This window comes from Pituophis catenifer, unplaced genomic scaffold (genome assembly GCF_029215685.1).
Source record: "Pituophis catenifer annectens isolate HBS135680 unplaced genomic scaffold, rPitCat1.0.hap2 SCAF_3, whole genome shotgun sequence".
Lineage (NCBI taxonomy): Eukaryota > Metazoa > Chordata > Lepidosauria > Squamata > Colubridae > Pituophis > Pituophis catenifer.
The window spans coordinates 17,105,357-17,123,576 of record NW_027256883.1 but is presented as its reverse complement, the minus strand read 5'-3'; the positions used below and the strand labels follow the sequence as shown (position 1 = coordinate 17,123,576).

The 18,220-nt window shown below is 39.2% G+C and overlaps 2 protein-coding genes across 2 annotated transcripts in view; one reads left to right on the top strand and one right to left on the bottom strand.

Annotated features, from left to right (window-relative positions):
• COL14A1 (collagen type XIV alpha 1 chain) overlaps positions 1-7,420 on the top strand; it is a 143,459-nt gene extending 136,039 nt beyond the window's left edge. Inside the window, exons 45-47 of the mRNA XM_070942037.1 lie at positions 1,800-1,877; positions 3,176-3,331; positions 6,936-7,420. Of these exons, the coding sequence (XP_070798138.1) occupies positions 1,800-1,877; positions 3,176-3,331; positions 6,936-7,180 (479 nt within the window). The 3' untranslated portion in view covers positions 7,181-7,420. The remainder of the gene's footprint in view (positions 1-1,799; positions 1,878-3,175; positions 3,332-6,935) is intronic.
• Positions 7,421-10,907: 3,487 nt separating this feature from the next.
• The window catches only part of MRPL13 (mitochondrial ribosomal protein L13), a 28,211-nt gene continuing 20,898 nt past the window's right edge, over positions 10,908-18,220 (bottom strand). Inside the window, exons 5-7 of the mRNA XM_070940357.1 lie at positions 18,085-18,171; positions 15,541-15,662; positions 10,908-11,193 (exon numbers count right to left, since the gene is read on the bottom strand). Of these exons, the coding sequence (XP_070796458.1) occupies positions 11,169-11,193; positions 15,541-15,662; positions 18,085-18,171 (234 nt within the window). The 3' untranslated portion in view covers positions 10,908-11,168. The remainder of the gene's footprint in view (positions 11,194-15,540; positions 15,663-18,084; positions 18,172-18,220) is intronic.

Genomic DNA, 18,220 nt, shown 5'->3' with positions numbered 1-18,220 from the left:
TAAAATTATATGAAACCCACCTCTGACCCTGATGTTGGGAAAGATTGAAGGCAAAAGGAGAAGGGGACGGCAGAGGATGAGATGGTTAGATAGTGTCATGGATGCAATGAACATGGACAAACTCTGGGCAATAGTGGAAGACAACAGGGGGCTTGGCATGCTATGGTCCATGGGGTTGCAAAAAGTCGGACACGACTTAACAACTGAACAAAAACAACAAACTGTACTGTCTTAAAAAGTCTATGTCAAGATTGAACCTCTTTGCTTCTTTCAAACCTTAAAGCATTTCAACTTGCCAATGAACTGGGGGGAGGGAAGAGGGAAATAGAATGCTGAGAATGTGTGCATGGACCGTGAGCGCCTGGCAACCATCAAGGTCACGGCTGCAGGTGTTTGGGAAAGAGATGGACTGTTTCCATAAAAAAATGATGGCCTTGTAATTGGACTGTCAGGTTTCGATGCTATCTCCAAATAAATGAATTTCCAAACTGCCGATCTTTGAGGAAATTTTCTCTTTATTGAACATAGTGATCTGTCCCTGGCTCTTTCGCGGTTAGCACTGACCTTTGCCCCCCAAGCCCTCCTTTTCCGATCCCCAATTCTCTGCGTCTCATTGGCTATCTTCCAAGCCACTCTCCTCAGCCCATCTCCGTCAGATCACAGGAATGTTCCCCCCTCCTCCCATCTCCGAGGAGACAGAATCTTCAAAGGAATTAAGTAGGCAAAAGTTCAAGCTTCTCCTCTCCTTTCATATGCCAGCGCTGGAATGCTGACATGGACAATGTGGGGAGGGTGGAGAGAAAGGGAAAGTATTGTTTGCCTAAACAAGCGTTTGCGCAGGAAAACCAGAGCTAGTTTTGATTCTTCGGTACCAAAATGGTGTATCCAATAAACTTTCACTTTTGGGAATTCAAAGCTCCCAAGAGTGTGTCCTTTTTGAGGTTTACTAGTCAGACCATTGACAGTCTGCCTGAAAAGACAAGCCTTTGGGTTCAAGGGGAAAGGGGTAACTTGACTTTAAGATAAATGGACTTCAAATCCCATAATTCCCCAGGTAGCCATGATGTGCATGATACCTAGTTGGGTAATGAGATGACTGTAAGCGAATCACCAAGCTCAGAGAGTACCAAGGACTCCAAAGTTCAGCCCTGAGCTACATATATTCTCTTCTATTGGAACCCTTCAGATATTGAAAAACTGCTATCTTATTTTCTCAAGAGCCCTCTTCTGTAGACTAACCATACCCAGTGCCTTTAACTGTTTCTCCTATACTCTACATTTTTTTTTTTAATTTGATTTATATGCCGCCCTTCTCTGGAGACTCAGGGCGGCTTACAATGCGTTAAGCAATAGCCTTCATTCTTTTGTATATTTATACAAAGTCAGCTTATTGCCCCCACAGACTGGGTCCTCAATTTACCTACCTTAGAAAGGATGGAAGGCTGAGTCAACCTTGAGCCTGGCGAGATTCGAACCTACAGTAATTGCAGACAGCTGGTCTTAATAACAGGGTGCTTTAGACCACTGTACTACCAAGGCTCCAAGACATATGGACCAAGACAAAAAGAGCCAGCGATGTCTCAAATTAGCAACGCTATGCCATCCAAGAGGAACTGCAGCAGAACTCTAGTGTAGCAACTTTCCATGATGCTTATAGTCGCACAGCTTCCAGAATCATTTTTCTTGGCTTCTTTCCTTCCTTCCTTTTAATTAGTAAAAGATGCCCAGAGAGAAACACGTATCAAATCTTCCCCCCACCCCGACATCTATTTTGATTTCTGTCTTTTTCTTTAAACCAGGCTCACCAGGAGAAAAGGGAGAACGAGGTAACCCAGGTATCGGAACCCAAGGCCCCCGAGGTCCTCCAGGGCCAGCAGGTAAATGAGATGTACTGTAGAACTCAATTTTTTTTTTTTTTTTAAGATAAGGAAGATCAATTACTTCTGCTATTCATTTTTTACAGGAAGGGCATTTCTTGCTAAGCCTTTTTCTTCCAAAAATTATGTACCGATTTGGATATTCCTTTCTGGCCTTCCAGCATCAGGAATTATTTCTGCATTTTTAAAATTTCCAGAATACATAGGAATGGCTGTATATGCAATTCGGCACGTATTCTATCCACTTTTATTTCTTCATGAATATATGTGTCCCAAATGAGTTAAGGACTATTAATTTGCCCACAAACTGGTTGTATCAGTGGTGGGTTGTTCCCGGTCCAGTCCGGTTCTATAGAACCGGTAGTAAAACCAGTGGGAGGCTCTGCCCACCCGCCTTGAAGTCATCATGGGTGATCTGCATGCTCCCATTGCAAACCAGTAGTAAAGATAAGTAGAACCCACCCCTGGGTTGTATGTACAATTGACATATATGTACAATTAACTGATATGTAGGTCTTTGGTTATTCGGGTTTTCTCCCGTCTAAAATTGGAAGTGTCTTGGCAATGTTTCAACGAAGTCTCATTCGTCATCTTCAGGATGATGTTTTCGGCTTCGTGCTCCTAGAAGCATGAAGCCGAAAACACCAGCCTGAAGATGAGGAATGAGACTTCGTTGAAACGTTGCCAAGACACCTCCAATTTTACGCGGGAGAAAACCTGAATAACCAAAGACCTACATACAAACACCCGCGAAAACCTCAGAAAACAATTAACTGATAGTATGTACAATTTAACATTTGAAAAGATTGGCACAGTGCAGGTGCCTGTTCTCAAAATCAATTCATCATTGTTCACTTTTCAACTCATTGTGTATGTCAGACAATCTTTCTGGCTCTAGGACAGGGTTCTCCAACCTTGGCAACTTTAAGACTTGTGGACTTCAGCTTTGCCGGCTGAGGAATTTTGGGAGTTGAAGTCCACAAGTCTTAAAGTTGCCAGGATTGGAGACCCCTGCTCTAGGAAACTTGTAAAAGCACAGTAAATTTTAAAATTTTGTCATGAGTTCAAACTTTAAATCAGAAGTGTCCAGTCTTGGCTTGTGGACATCAACTCCCAGAATTGTCTTATGGACCAGAATTTCCCAGCCAGCCATGCCTGCCAGAGAATTCTGGGACTTGAAGTCCACAAGTCTTGAAGTTGCCAAGGTTGGATACTTCTGCCCTAAATATTAATGAGGGATTGACCTTTTGCAATAGGGCAGAGGTAAAATTCTTACTGTCGCTTCTTGTACCCCATAGGACCTCCAGGTGAGAGTCGAACTGGCACTCCTGGGCCTTCAGGATCACCTGGTCCCAGAGGAACAGCCGGTCGCACAGGTCCTCCTGGGGCACAGGGAACACCTGGACAGCCAGGGTACTGTGATCCTTCCTCTTGTGCTGGTTACGGAGCAGGTGGTAAGTATTATTCTCCAACTTGGAATTTAGTTTTGCCTGTATTTTGCCCGTGACACCTGCCTTCAAAGCTAAGTGGTATAGCAAAAGATTTCGGTTTTTGGTATTTGTTGCAGAAGGAGAATTGCCATTTGCAAAACAAAACAATGCCTCTCTTTTATCATTCAGTGTATTCCTCATGCATATTTGCAGCCATTGTTGGAATCATTACTATTTTGGAACTGCCGTTTTTATTTTGTTTTATTAAAACAAGACCTTCTTTGTAACGTGATTTCAACCAAGCAGAAATTTCGTTATGAATAATATGTGTTAATTCCAACCATGTTGGTTACTTGGTCACAACTGTGAGGAGAAAATTTCATTGACCTCTCTTTCTGATATCTCTGTAATATACCTCTGGATTGACATCAGGAATGAATCTTGAAGCAAGTTCAAGCAGGGTGAATGAACTTTCTGAGCCAAATGTAAATCTAAAGGTTACTCAGGCAGGAATGGTAGTTGCACTAATTGTTTTAAAAAGAGGCAATGTGACTTTCTAGTACGAACAGAAAAAACTTTATAAAAAGTGACATAAAATTAGAAGTATTTTGTTGTGTCTGTTGCACTTATTATAATATTGCTATGCTATCCAACTAATCTGTTTCATCCCATCTGAATGCTTTATTCATGTAATTCCCTTCTTCATCTCTTGAGCTGATATTTTATATACTTCCCTTGAGGAGGAAAGAATAATTATCCAACTTTCTCATTCATGAGCTTTCAAACCGCATGGAAGAATGAACTTTACTAACTAAGCCTCTCATTAAATACATAATGTCGTAATAAATGAATGGTACATACACCTTCCAAGAACAGACTGACTATTTCTACTGCATGATTATATCTTAATTTTTTCCCCACTAAAGCAGTGGTTTTCAAACTACTAAGTGCCCTCAAAAATATTAAGAGGTTCCTCTAAAACAGGGGTCTCCAACATTGGCAATTTTAAGACTTGTGGACTTCAACTCTCTCAAAAATATTAAGAAGTTCCTCTAAAACAGGGGTCTCCAACCTTGGCAACTTTAAAACTTGTGGACTTCAACTCCCAGAGTTCCTCAGCCAGCTTTGCTTTGAAGTCCACAAGTCTTAAAGTTGCCAAGGTTGGAGACCCCTGCTCTAAAAGACAGTCATGATTTGATGTTATTCGACCATAATTTATTCTCCTTCACAGCAAACAAAATGCATTGAAAAGTGGTTTGACTGCTCCATCAATCTTCTCCTCAAACTTGCTGCCAAAAAAAGAATGTTCTACTCTCAAGGCTTCAACAACACAAAGATAACCAAATTGATAAGGAAATGTGATGACAAAAGCAATTCTTGGAAAACCACTGTTTTAGAAAGAGAGAGGCCACAAAAAGGAACAGAGGGAAATTTGGCATGAATAGCTAAATTGCATGGGATCCTTCAACGTGTTGGATTGTGCAGCATGAAACAATCCTTTGGATCTTGCAAGTTAAGAAGCTTTATAATTAATGTTTAGTTACATCCAACCTTAGTCGCATGTCTAAGTTTAGGCATCCTCGATCAAACTGTAATGAATGTTCAATGAATCTTTAGGGAACAGAAGTTGACCACAACCTCTATATGGTATCCAAGTAAAACGTGACATCTTTTTGCAAACTTGAATGCATGCTAACTATTTGTGTGTAGCTCTTTGCAGATTCAGACTGGAAGACTAACAAAACAGTGAGTATGTCAGGGGAACAAATTTAGATGAATTTAGATAAATCGGTGCTATTTTGTTTTTTACTGTGAAGTTACTAATGAGGCCCTGCACGTTAATTGGCTCGGTAGGTCTATACTTACGTGGAAGAATAGAGTTTTATTAGTAAACATTCTGACCCTTCTCAGCTAAGGTGGTGATTGTATTCTGCCTAATTTCAACATGGATATAGCATTTGAAAATGAAAATAAATTCACTCTTACAAAGCAGGAGAATGGATTGTTAAAAGTTCTGCACCTGCCAAATTGCTTTGTTGTTTTGAATCGGTAAACAACTACACATAACAAATAATTGTGCATTCAGATTTCCAGAAAGATGTCTTTACAAATTCAATGAAAGATACAATTTGGCCTGGGTGCTTCAAACTTTGCATGTAGGTTTAAAATGCAAGATTAATGTATATACTTCAGCCTGGCCTCTGAAATGTCTTTTACTGACCTGTATGTTTTTCTTTGTTGTTCATTTACTCCTATTCTTTCCCCCTCTTTTCCCCACCCCTTACCATTGTTCATTTTCAATTTTAAAGGCTCATTCCCTTACAATGGCTACCAATATGGAAGGTGAAAGAAACTGATTTCGGGTAGAGTTTGTTTTTTCTTTCATTTGGACAAAGATCAGAAATGATTATTGAACTGCCTCATGCTTTTTCAACCAACAGCACTGATGGTATATAGGGCAACGGTCCCTGAACTTGACAAGACATATAATTGAAATGCAGTATAGACTTTATTTAGGTGCAGACCAAATCTTGATTAAAAAAAAAATTAAATCCTTTAATAAGGATTGCATGACAATCATTTCACATTGACTGCAATGTTCCCAATATGATTAATGCAACATTAGTAATAAATAAATAGTCCCACTTTTTGGAAGGTTATTATGTAAGATTGGGACAGCGTGGTAGCTCAGTGGTTAATCTCTGGGCTTCTCAGCTGGAAAGCCAGCAGCCCAGGTTTGAGACCCGAGCACCATGTGATGGAGTGAGCTCCCCTCCTCGCCCTAGCTCCTAGCAACCTAGCAGTTTGAAAGCATGCAAAAGTGAGCAGATAAATAGGTACCACTACGGTGGGAAGGTAACAGTGCTCCACGACCTCATGCTGGCCATATGACTGTGGAAATGTCTTCAGACAGTGCTGGCTCAATGGCCTTGAAATGGAGATGAGCACCGTCCCTTATAGTCCAAACGACAGAATAAAATCCGCAGGGACTTTTTTAAAAAACTATATGGGATTATTTATATAGTTCTAACAATTAACAACAAATTCCCTGATTGGATTAATGTTGATTATTTAATTTTACAAATTATTCTGATTATATATATATATATATTTTTGATGTTTAAAATGGACTGAGTTTCTAGAGATGCTCTAGCTCAGGGGTGTCAAACTCGATTTCATTGAGGGCCGCATCATGGTTGTGTTTGACCTTGGGGGGCCAGAGTAGGCATGGCCAGGGTGGGCGTGGCCAGCTTGTCACTCATGTCAGGTGTCTTGTGGTGGCCCTGAGCACTCTGCCAGTGAAAATGGGCTCCCAAGCCCTGTTTTTGGCTGCCACAGCCTCCTGCAGCCCTCTGCCACTGAAAACGGAGTTTAGGAGGGCCCTCAAGCTCTGTTTTCACTGGCAAAGGGTTGCAGGAGGCCTTGGCAGCCGAAAACGGAGCTCAGGAGCCCAATTTCTCTGGCAGAAGCACCAGTCTTTTGCTGTTTCCAGGACGGTCCCGCAGGCCAGTTCGAAGTACCCCGCGGGCCGGATCTGGCCCTTGGGCCTTGAGTTTGATACCCCTGCTCTAGCTTTAATTCTTTAATTCCCTCTTGTGTTAATTGTGTCTTTCCTTTGTGGGTTAAGGTGGCTACGGGGATCCAACAGATCAAGACGTTCCAGTTGTGCCATTAACCCACAACTCCTACCAACTGTATGATTCCGAGGATCTTTATGAAGATCAGCCAGAGCCCTATCTAGGATCCTATGCTTATCCTCACGTAGCACAACCAGAATTCACACCCGTGGATGAAGAAATGGAGGCTGCCGGAATAAGCCGCTTTCCGAGGAGAATCTCCAAAAGAAGTATCAGCTCTCCAAAACGCAATTGACCAATTTAAAAAAACCTCACGATGAACTGCTTTTTATATTCTTTGTGTACGTTAGTTAAGCTAATGTTTAGGCCTCTGTCTGGTTGACCTAAATGTTGTCATGGAAACTGTTTGCAAGCATATACATTAAAGGAAAAAAAACACATTATATTGTACATGACCATTTTGACAAGACGGGAAAGAGCTAATTACATTGCATGCAGAAATTATTAACAGTATAGCCGTTTATGGTTAAATGAAAACTCCAAAAGATGTATTTGTAGATGTTTATAGTTAGGTTATGAGTATGGTTCAATGCAGATTTCAAAATACTGCAATGCCAGATGGCAAATTTGAATTAAATCAAGGAGAGTTCTTTTATTCCTCGCTTTCTGATATTTTTGTCTACATTTTAAATATGTGCTTTCCTCAGAGTAAACCTACTAAAGCTACTACGTCTGAGTTCTCTGAAGTTTCTTTTTAAATTATCCATATAAAGATGTATATGAAGTGGGTTTTTTTTTCATCCCACAGTATTCCCATAAATACCTGTTGGAAATGCACCAATAATTTATTGTGGGTCTAATACTACTCTGTTTTCTATACAAATAAAGTGGCAAGCTTTTATAAATATTTTTTCTGCTGTACTGATTTTGATACACCATAGTTTCAATATAAAATTGAATTGTATGTCTGATTTTATTAACCCTCAATTCCAAATTCGTGAATACCGATTATAGGCCAGTTAGCAAAATCCTGCTTATTTTAAGTGATTTGGATATCCTCATTTTTCCTGCTAGTCAAAAATCTATTCTACCCAGCAACATTAAAAAATCACTGCTTAAGAACCATATTTGTTCACGGTCTATTTATTTCTTCCAGCATTTATTCATTCATTCCACATATTGGCATCTAATTCTTCACATTTCTCTAGAATAAGGCTAAAAAAATGTTATACATGTGAGATTAGTATGATACAATTTTTCCTCAGTATTAATGTTTGTTTAAAAGGGGTAAGATGATCCTTTTTGATTACACTCAATGCCATTTTATATGCAATCTCTTAGTATTGTTTGCCAGAAAATGTTGAATCTGCAGCATGCTACAGGCAGTAATTTAAAGGCTATTTCTTTGTCAGCCCCCAATGTTGCTCCTTGAGTCAGAAATTGTTTTGACATGAAGCCATTGAGTGGGTTTAGAATTTTTGAAAGCACTTTGATTACAACTGATTAAGTCAATATAATAAAAAAAGTTTTTCTTAAATGTTTAAAACGCAAACATCCTGAAGTAGCTTGAAGGATGTAACTCTCACTGGACTTTAGACAATCATTTTCATTTTGCTCGTAAGATCTTTCTTAGTAGGCTCTTGCTTGATAAGACACAAATGGATTGAATTTTTTTTTTTACTTAATTCAATATAATAAACTTTTCCTTAAATATTTCCATACCTACAAATGCAAATATTTTGAAGTAGCATTGAAGAGTGTAACCCACACTGCTCTAAACTAACGTTTTCCTTTTGCTTGCAAAATCTGTTTTAACAGGCTCCAGCTTAATATTACACCAATGGATTGAATAACACTTTATTTCGAGATCCCATAGATCTTTTCTAATAACATACTGTTTAGATAAGAACTAATGCAAACCTGTAATTTAAATTTTGATTTTACCTTAGTGGCTTCTTAAACTTTTATCAGTAAAATAGTCACTCAGTAATATATATCAAAAAACTAAAGAGTAAGGGGGACTAGTAATTTTATCAGCAATGCAAGTGAACTTCACAAATTATTGGTGGATGCTGATTATGCTGTTTGACAAGCTTTAGAGAATTATACAGAATACGTCAGTGGAGAAGGCATTAAATATGGATTACTCAATGAAACTCTGAATTTTGAAAAACAGCAGTTTGCATTTATAATACCTGATATACTGTAAGCAAGGACTAGGATATAGTACTTCTGTACCCACTGAAAATCACTTTTAGTTTTGCGACTGAATAATCAATTTGTAGTCATAACTATATTTTGAAAACTGCGCTATTTCAAGAGAAGAAAAAATTCTCTAATTCCTTTTGATGACAATTTGCTACTAATGCTAATTTAATTATCTTTAAATGTTTTGTTGTACGTAGGCATGCCAGAAATAGTAATGAACATATGGGTAGTTTGAAATTTCCCCCCCCCCCAAACTCTAGTAATGCTTAAATTCTGGAAAATTAACAGATGTTGCCAGATGTTCCTACAAATTATGATCATTGTGAAGTGTTTAGTACAGGAGGAACAGTGAAAGTATCTACATTCTCAATTCAGGCAGAGGTTTTGCCCTATTATCTGGATTTCTAACCAGATGTGCAAATGTCTTCTAGAGCAGGGCTGTTAAACTCCGGGCCTGCAGGCCGGATGTGTCACGCGCTGGCCACGCCTGGTTTAGCGAAGGGGAAAACGTCCCAATATGTCATGTGACGCTGCCGTGACGATGTGAGTTTACCACCCCTGTTCTGGAGGGACAATGGCTCTTTGGCAGCTTGAATATTTTTGCCTCTATGCAAAAGTCTGTGCAAAGATATAGGCACTATGTGCCTGGTTACTATTTTGTGGCTTTCTGAATGTTGCGCTTTTAATACTTTAACTGAACTTATGCCATTTGGGAGGCCCATGGTTGACAAACTTGCTTCTAACATTAACAATGTTAACAATGTTACACACTGACATGTAAAGTATATCCAGAAGAGAACCCAAACCCCCAGTACTGCTCATTTTCCTTCTGTCAGAAGGGGATAATAAAATATTGTCAGCCTGTGCATAATTAATGAAATTCATTACCATAAAATGTAGTGATGACCACTAACTTGGATGAGGTGAAAAGAGAAATCATGAATTGTTTGGGACACAGACATTACTATTAGACCACCTGTGTTAGACGTAGGGACTGAATGCCGCTAACATAAAACTAACTCAATAGAACACTTATCCACAGAATTATTTTATGTTGGTACAATACATCCATGTGGTTACTATTTATTTATTTAGCATATGGTGATGTTACCTTAGCCAGGAGACTACAATCCTAATGCAGAATAGTAGTTTGGCTGCCTAAGATTGCTATCCCTGTTTGGCTCACGCGTGTTTTCCAAGGTGTGCCACGGGGTGAGCTAGCTCTGCACCAGAAAGGTGAGCAGCATTCCTGCAGCGACATCTGGGACTCTCTCTCTCCACTGAAGCTGCCTCACAAACAGATGTTGCACCTGGGAAGGTCCGGCACCAGCAGGATTCTAACCGTCCACATGAAGCGCCGACTCGTCTCCCCACCTAAATGGTACCTATTTATCTACTCTAATATTGTTTTGAACTGATAGGTGGGCAGAAGCTGAGGCCAGTGACGGGAGCTCAACCCGCCATGCAGTGCTAGGACTCGAACTGCTAGTGCAAAGACCATCTTCAGGGTCAGCAAGCCACTGAGCCACTGTGCCTCGTATCCCTGGGGTGGATGACTGAATGTGGTGAGATTGAGGGTGGTAGTTATCTATTATAGCACTTAAAGTAGAGTTCAATCTTCTGAAAGAGAAGAGCTGCTAACATGGGAAATTAAATGTGCTTTCACTGGTTAGCTCCAGCCTTCAGCAGGAACATGAAACCTAACAGCTTGCTCAAATATTTTAGATATAATGAAGTAAGCATGACATAAAAGTTCAACCAAAGGACAGAAAGATATATGGAGTTAAAATATACATATTATTTGCAGAAAAACGTTATTTATTACTTATTTATTTCAGCTGTTTATTGATCTCTCTCTCTCCCACCAAAAAGGAGGATATAACAAAAAGAAAAATGTACCAACTAGTCTTGGTTTTGGATCTTATTAAAGATTTTTTAAAAATCAGTAATACATAAAAAATAATTTAAAGTAGATAATCCAATGCTTATGCAAACAGCCATACAGTAAAAATTCTGGGAGGTTCCTGGCATTACAAAGTAATAAGCTTCTCTTTGACTCTTTTACATTCTTCCTATTACGTTGGTCGAAAGTCGTCGGGCCTGTAAATAAAAGAATAAAAACTCATTAATTGGGATGTTTTGTCCTAGTATAATAGAAATTTATCTTAAGGGAAAGAAGCAGAACAAGAAGCAATGGATGGAAACTAATCAAGGAGAGAAGCAACCTAGAACTAAGGAGAAATTTCCTGATTAGTTAGAACTATTACAATCAGTAGAACAACTTGCCTCCAGAAGTTGTGAATGCTCCAACACTGGAAGTTTTTAAGAAGATGTTGGATAACCATTTGTCTGAAGTGGTGTAGGATTTCCTGCCTTAGAATGGGGTTGGACTAGACGACCTCCAAGGTCCTTTTCCAACTCTGTTATTCTGTTAGATACCTGCCTTATATTTTTCAATAGAATTCTCCATAAAGTAATATTGTGAGATGGATATTAATATACATGTCTGTGTTTGTGTGTACAGTATGTGTATGCAGGCCATTGTTTGAGTCCTGGTGAACTATCTGCCTGCAGTTTTCTTGGCAAGGTTTTCAGAAGTGATTTGACATCGTCTCCTTTCTAGGACAGAGTGTGTGACTTTCACCCAAATCACCACTTAGCTAGAACTCACAGTCTCCTGGTGCCTTTAACCACTACACCAAACTGGCTCGCAATATACATACAGGTGAACATTAATAAACCTATGTGTACAGCCAATATGTAAAAGAACATTGAAAAAGAATTCAGAGACTTTGTAAAATATTTATGGATATAATGAAGCTGCACAGCTTACATAGTCACTAATCCAGCTCCTCTTAACATCTCAGTGACAGAATATTCATTAGCACTGGATGGTGGATATGAACTTTTTCTTAATGGGAAAAGGAACAATGAGAATGTCATTGGGTTTCCAATACCCTGCACTGTTTTTCGAAATAGACTTTGTTCAGTCACCTAAAATACAGCTATCTAAAATATGCGATGCCTGTTGTTCTACAAGGTAGAAAAAATATATAGACTCCTTTAATAGCAGGTATCTTAGCGAAAAATCTATACGAGGAATAATTTGATTCTACCTAGAACGTGGTAATAATTATGGATGTCTCTTCTAATCTTCTGATGTAATCCTCTATTTCCCACTAAATTACTTCTTTTCTATATGTTGTTTTTATGACACGGGCTGTTGCTATGAAACACATTTTTGTTCAAAATGAACTTCCTATTTTTTTTTGTCTTTATACGATAGAGTAGAATAGTGCAGAAGACAGAATTCATGTTTTTATGAGAGATACTTTTGTTATTTCCCATGTTGACAGAATAAATCAAACAAACTGGACAGCACAATTTTTTTTAAACTGCAAAAGGAAAAAAAAAAAAAAAAATCCCAAACAGATGTCCAAAGGATATATAGGGAATTTAGATTTTCATACCAAAATCTAATGAGATGGAGTAAATCAATAGATTACGTGCTCCTATTCCAGGATCAAGCAAGTTTTAAATATTGGTGAGGAAGGTAATCTGGCTAACTTGAAACACAATTTTCATTAGCACCTATGTATCCCTTAATTATGATTACAATAGAAGCCTGAGAAGAGAATATATATTCCATCAAGTCTACTCCCAACTTTTGACAATTCATAATCATCTTCTTTTAATGACCCCATAATCAGTGATGGGTTGCCCCCGGTTCACACCGGTTCTATAGAATCGGTAGTAAAACCAGTGGGAGGCTCCGCCCACTGACCCCGACATCATCAGAATGATTCTGCGCATGCGCAGAAGCTTCTGCGCATGTGCAGAAGAGCGCCCGTGCGGCCCTGTTGTGAACCGGTAGTAAAGGTAAGTAGAACCCACCCCTGCCCATAATCCCTTGCGGGATGGAGTCTGGGCAACTGAATGGAGCTGAGTGTTTACTGGCTGGATGCCCTTCTTGTCGCCAATGCGGAGTCATATTCAGTAGGTATATTTCTCATCGTGCCGAAAGAGAGAAATATCTGCCCCTACCTAGGATCGAACTCACAGCCTCCTGATTGTGAGGTGAGAGCTCCAGCTCTAGGCCACCGCACTACTCAACTTTTGACAATTCATACTATCATAACATATCTTATTTAGAAACCTGAGAACAAGGACATTGTTTTAATTATTCACTATTTTAGTTACCACCAAGCAATTAAAATCAACTATGAAAAAGCCAAGGAGATTGGAATGCGGTGATTATTAACTGATGACACGTATTCTGTTTGGCGATATGATGACACTGCATCTTTCAGGCTTCCTTAATTTAAAAAAATAACCTGTTTGAATATACTCTTGAATGCAGTGTTTCACCTGATGAATCATAATTACCAAATACAGGCAATATTTTACAAGGCAAACATACCTTATATTAACCTTAATATTCTTGTTAAAGTAGAGAAAGTCAAGTCAATGTTTTAGGAAAATGCATTCATTTCACCAAAACGGTCTACCAATTTACTCTAATTGAAGAATGGGCAGAACCCTTTGGTGGTGGTGGGGATCTGCTTGGGTTGCAATAGGTGGGCCTATCACACATGCCATTGTCTACATACTGAGCCAATTACTTTTTGGTCTTTTTTAAACTGTGCGTTAAGCTTATTTTAAAGATTTACAGTTTAGCATTTAATTTAATTTAATATTTAAATTTATATACCACCCTTCTCCCAAAGGACTCAGGGTGCTGAACAGCCAGAAGTAAAAAACATAAAATACAAAATTTAAAAAATTTAAAAATATATTAAACAATTTGGCCTGACAGTTAAAATCCCCCATTTAAAAATTCAAATTAAAATTACACAATTGGAGAGATTAGGCCAGCCCGGCTTGATGAAATAAAAAAGTTTTGAGGGCCCGACGGAAAGAACGTAAGTCCGGAATTGTCCGTATCTCCGGGGGGAGCTCGTTCCAGAGGGCAGGTACTCCCACAGAGAAAGCTCTTCCCCTGGGGGCTGCCAGTCGACATTGTTTGTCCGACGGCACCCGGAGGAGCCCCTCTCTGTGGGAGTGTACTGGCCGGTGGGAGGCTCTCGATGGCAGAAGGCGGTCTCATAAATATCCAGGCCCTAAGCCATGGAGCGCTCTAAAGGTGGTCACCAACACCTTGAATCGTACCTGGAGGACCACCGGGAGCCAGTGCAGCTCACGCAGGAGAGGTGTTACATGGGAGCGCCATGACGCTCCCATAATCACCTGCGTGGCCTCGTTCTGGACCAGTTGGAGCCTCCGGGTGCTCTTCAAGGGGAGCCCCTTGTAGAGAGTGTTACAGTAGTCCAGGCGGGAAGTGACAAGGGCATGAGTGACCGTGTGCAAGGAGTCCCGATCCAGAAAGGGACGCAACTGACGAATCAGGCGAACCTGATTTATGCATTTCTGCCTTAAAATGAGAGGAACAAATAGCACAATTGATTCCTAATGATATATAGGAATGGTTGCTTAGCCTGTAGAAGGTATGTTGGTGTGGCCAAAGTCTCATAAGGGACCTTCCTTAGTTTATTAGGCTGCAAAGGCAACAAGGGAGGCAAGTATTTTAAGATTTGCAAATGTGATATAGAATAGAATAGAGTAACAGAGTTGGAAGGGACCTTGGAGGTCTTCTAGTCCAACCCCCTGCTCAGGCAGGAAACCCTACACCACTTCAGACAAATGGTTATCCAATCAGCCTTACAACATAGTCCAGATAGAAAGGATGCCCAGATAAACTAATTTTACTTTATCGTGAGGTTACCTTAACCGAATCTTGTGTGATTTATAATTGTTCTGAAACTTTTACTCAATTTAGTAAATTTATCAGGTCACAAACTAACTTTTAAGAATGTTGAATTTAAGAACTGTTAAACCAGAACAGACCACATCGATCCAAGGCATTCTCTGCATTAAGCTAGACTAGTCCTTTAATATACTTACATTTGTTCATCTTTAAGCAAATTATCTAATGGTTAAGCTTGATCCCATTGAAAACCAATATAGTTTTCTCCAATATACCTAACCGTATTTCATTGGCCCAAAACTGGTCTTTATGAAGTGATAACATTTGCAGGTGTGCTCTTTCATCAATTGAAACCACATGCTTGGCATCTCCTTGTGCTCCTCTATTTGAAATATTTTGCTTTTTGGCTTGTGCTTCTTATGGGACTGGAAGCATACCTGCAAAAATATCTTATTCTTTTATATCACCACTGCTTGTCCTGGGCCCCTTGGTGTTGGAGGCAGACAGACATTTCATTTTGGCACACCGGAGAAAAATTAAAGCAGCCATATGGTTATGTAGATGTGTAAGATTATAAATACAGATAAGTCCTCGATTTATAACCATTCACTGAGGTAAATGCATTTGTTGGAAGAGGATCCATTGCAGAAGGTATCACAAATACTTCTTTATGAGACACTTACGGAGTCCAGATCTTTGGGAAAGCATCGATTTCCTCTTGTGTATATTCATTTAGCCTCTTGGGCACATTGCGAGGCTGTGGAAGCTCCTCTACCAAATTCTTACGAATGTCTTCAGGAATAACCTAAAGAAAGGAGAAACACAATGGTTATGTTGTGGCCTGTCGGTCGCGACCCTGCCAGCAGCCAAATCAGAGAAGGAGGAGGAGGCATGGGAGTCAGGGCCAGCATCAAGGCAACCTGAGAGCTCCGAGGGGGAAGAGGGAATGGAACTGTCAGAGAGAGACAGACAGGCGGAGCCTGGGCCATCCGTCAGCCCTCAGATGGAGAGACAACAGCCGTCAGGTCTGGAGGTGGCTGATGAAGAAGAGGAGGAGGAGCTGGGTCCAGTGCCTGATGCGCGGATGCACAGAAGGCAGAGGAGAGGAGAGCAGTGGAAATCTGTGGGCCGATCCTTGGGACAGAAGAGCCACCGCTATTAGCAAAGCCCCACCCTAGCTCTGGGGATAAAAGACAGGGGGAGGAGAAGAATAGATGTGGCAGACAAGTATTCATCTCCCTGCTGGAGGACTTGTTAGCTTGCGGTGAGAAACTTTTTGCCGGGGCTGCTGGTGCTCCTAATAAAGGAATCATTGCTTCAACTACAGAGGTTTTGTTGTGTTTGGGGAGCTGGGTCAGAACAGATAACCATCAGTCTTCATCCAGTTCTTCAGAAGCCTGGACCTTTGAGGACGCCGTTCAATTACAGCTATTTAGAGATAGCTGAAAAGAAGTGTATATTCCCTTTTTTGTACCTCTTAGTGTCTCTAAATCACGGGTGTCAAACTTGGCGCGCCACATCGCTGTCACGTGATGTTTCGGGCTGCCAGTTTGACATCCCTGTTCTAAATCAAATACCACCATTTCCAAAAAGGAGACAAAACGCAAACTTTTCATAGAATCATGAGGTTGGGAGGTGCTGCTTGGACAATTAAGTCCAACTTCCTAAGGGCAGCAAACCAAATTAAAGAGTTCCAGACGAATGGCTGCTTTGCCTTCTCTAGGATCTATCCAGTATTTCTGTTAATTAGATCCATGGTCAAACTGGATCATTATTTTTCATTATTATGTTTTTTTTCCAAAATCCAATTCCCGTCTTCTTATAATTTCAATCAATTATTTCTTATCAAAATATTATATCCATCATCTTCTGAGACATAAACATTCCTGGTTCCTTCAATCTTCCTTTACAGGCTTTGTTTCTAGTCACTTGCTCCTCTTAATCTGTTTCATTGTGACTCCTTAAACTGCAGTGCCCGGCGACAAAGTGCAGTCTATGAAGAATAAAGAGAAATTACAGTATACGTCTACTGAATACGTATGTATCCTTTCCGCAGCCAGATCGCACTGGATGGAGATGGGCAGTGTTAAATTGAACATATTAAATTAAAGATATCATAAGGTGAAAATATGAGAAAATTTAGATTTAGAAATATTTCCTATTGACAAATACATGCTGAATTCTGCTAATTACTGCTTTTTCCTTTCAGGAGGATTACAGAATGATTCTTTAATAATTTAATTTAATAATTTAATTTAATTTAATTTAATTTAATTTAATTTAATTTAATTTAATTTAATTTAATTTAATTTAATTTAATTTAATTAATTTAATTTAATAATTTAATTTAATTTAATTTAATTTAATTTAATAATTTAATTTAATTAATGTAATGTAATGTAATGTAATGTAATGTAATGTAATGTAATGTAATTTAATTGCTGTGGTGGTGCGGTGGTTAGAATGCAGCACTGCAGGCTACTTCTGTTGCCTGCCTGCAGTTTGGCGGTTCGAATCTCACCAGGCTCAAGTTCGAATATCACCAGGCTAAAGGTTGACTCAGCCTTTCATCCTTCCGAGGTCGGTAAAATGAGGACCCAGATTGTTAGGGGCAATATGCTGATTCTGTAAACCGCTTAGAAAGGGCTGTAAAACACTGTGAAGTAGTATATAAGTGCTATTGCTATTTTTATAGTCAAAATTGATTGGTGTGGATGCTTCTTTTTTGCCTTGTTTAAAGACCAGAAGTGCCAGCTTAAAGACTTACATTTTCTACCAAGAATTTGTCAAATAAATTTTCATTTAATTGTAAGACCGATCTATATGCTGCTGTTGCTATGTTTTCATGTTACAGTACAAATTTTGCATTCTTAGCTTTGTTTTTTAGATTCTAAGTATATCACCTGAAAGCTTACTTTAATTGGAAAGCTAACTTTTTCATTTTGTGGATAAAAAAATGAGTGCTTGGCTATTGGTAAACAAATAAAAATATGATGAAAAAAATAAATAAAAGCATATAGTTCTTTTGCAGGATTATCCGTATCAATTTATATCAGGACCAAAAGAAAAAGAGCACAGTAATTCCAAAATTCTTACAACATGAGCTTCTGTACAAAATTGTAATTTTCTAGTAGGAATCTTTCAAATTTAATTTCTTTCGATTTTAAGACTAAGAAAGCAAAGTACCTGTTATTCATACATAAGAAGAATATTAGCAACTGACATACATTATCAGGAAAAAGATGTAGCCTTTGCATCATAGTTCTTCTGTTAAGGTTCTTTGGGAGCATTCCATAGATAGCCAGTTTCACAACCTGGAAAATAAATATAGATTTTATGTATAATGCAATGCAGTTTGACACA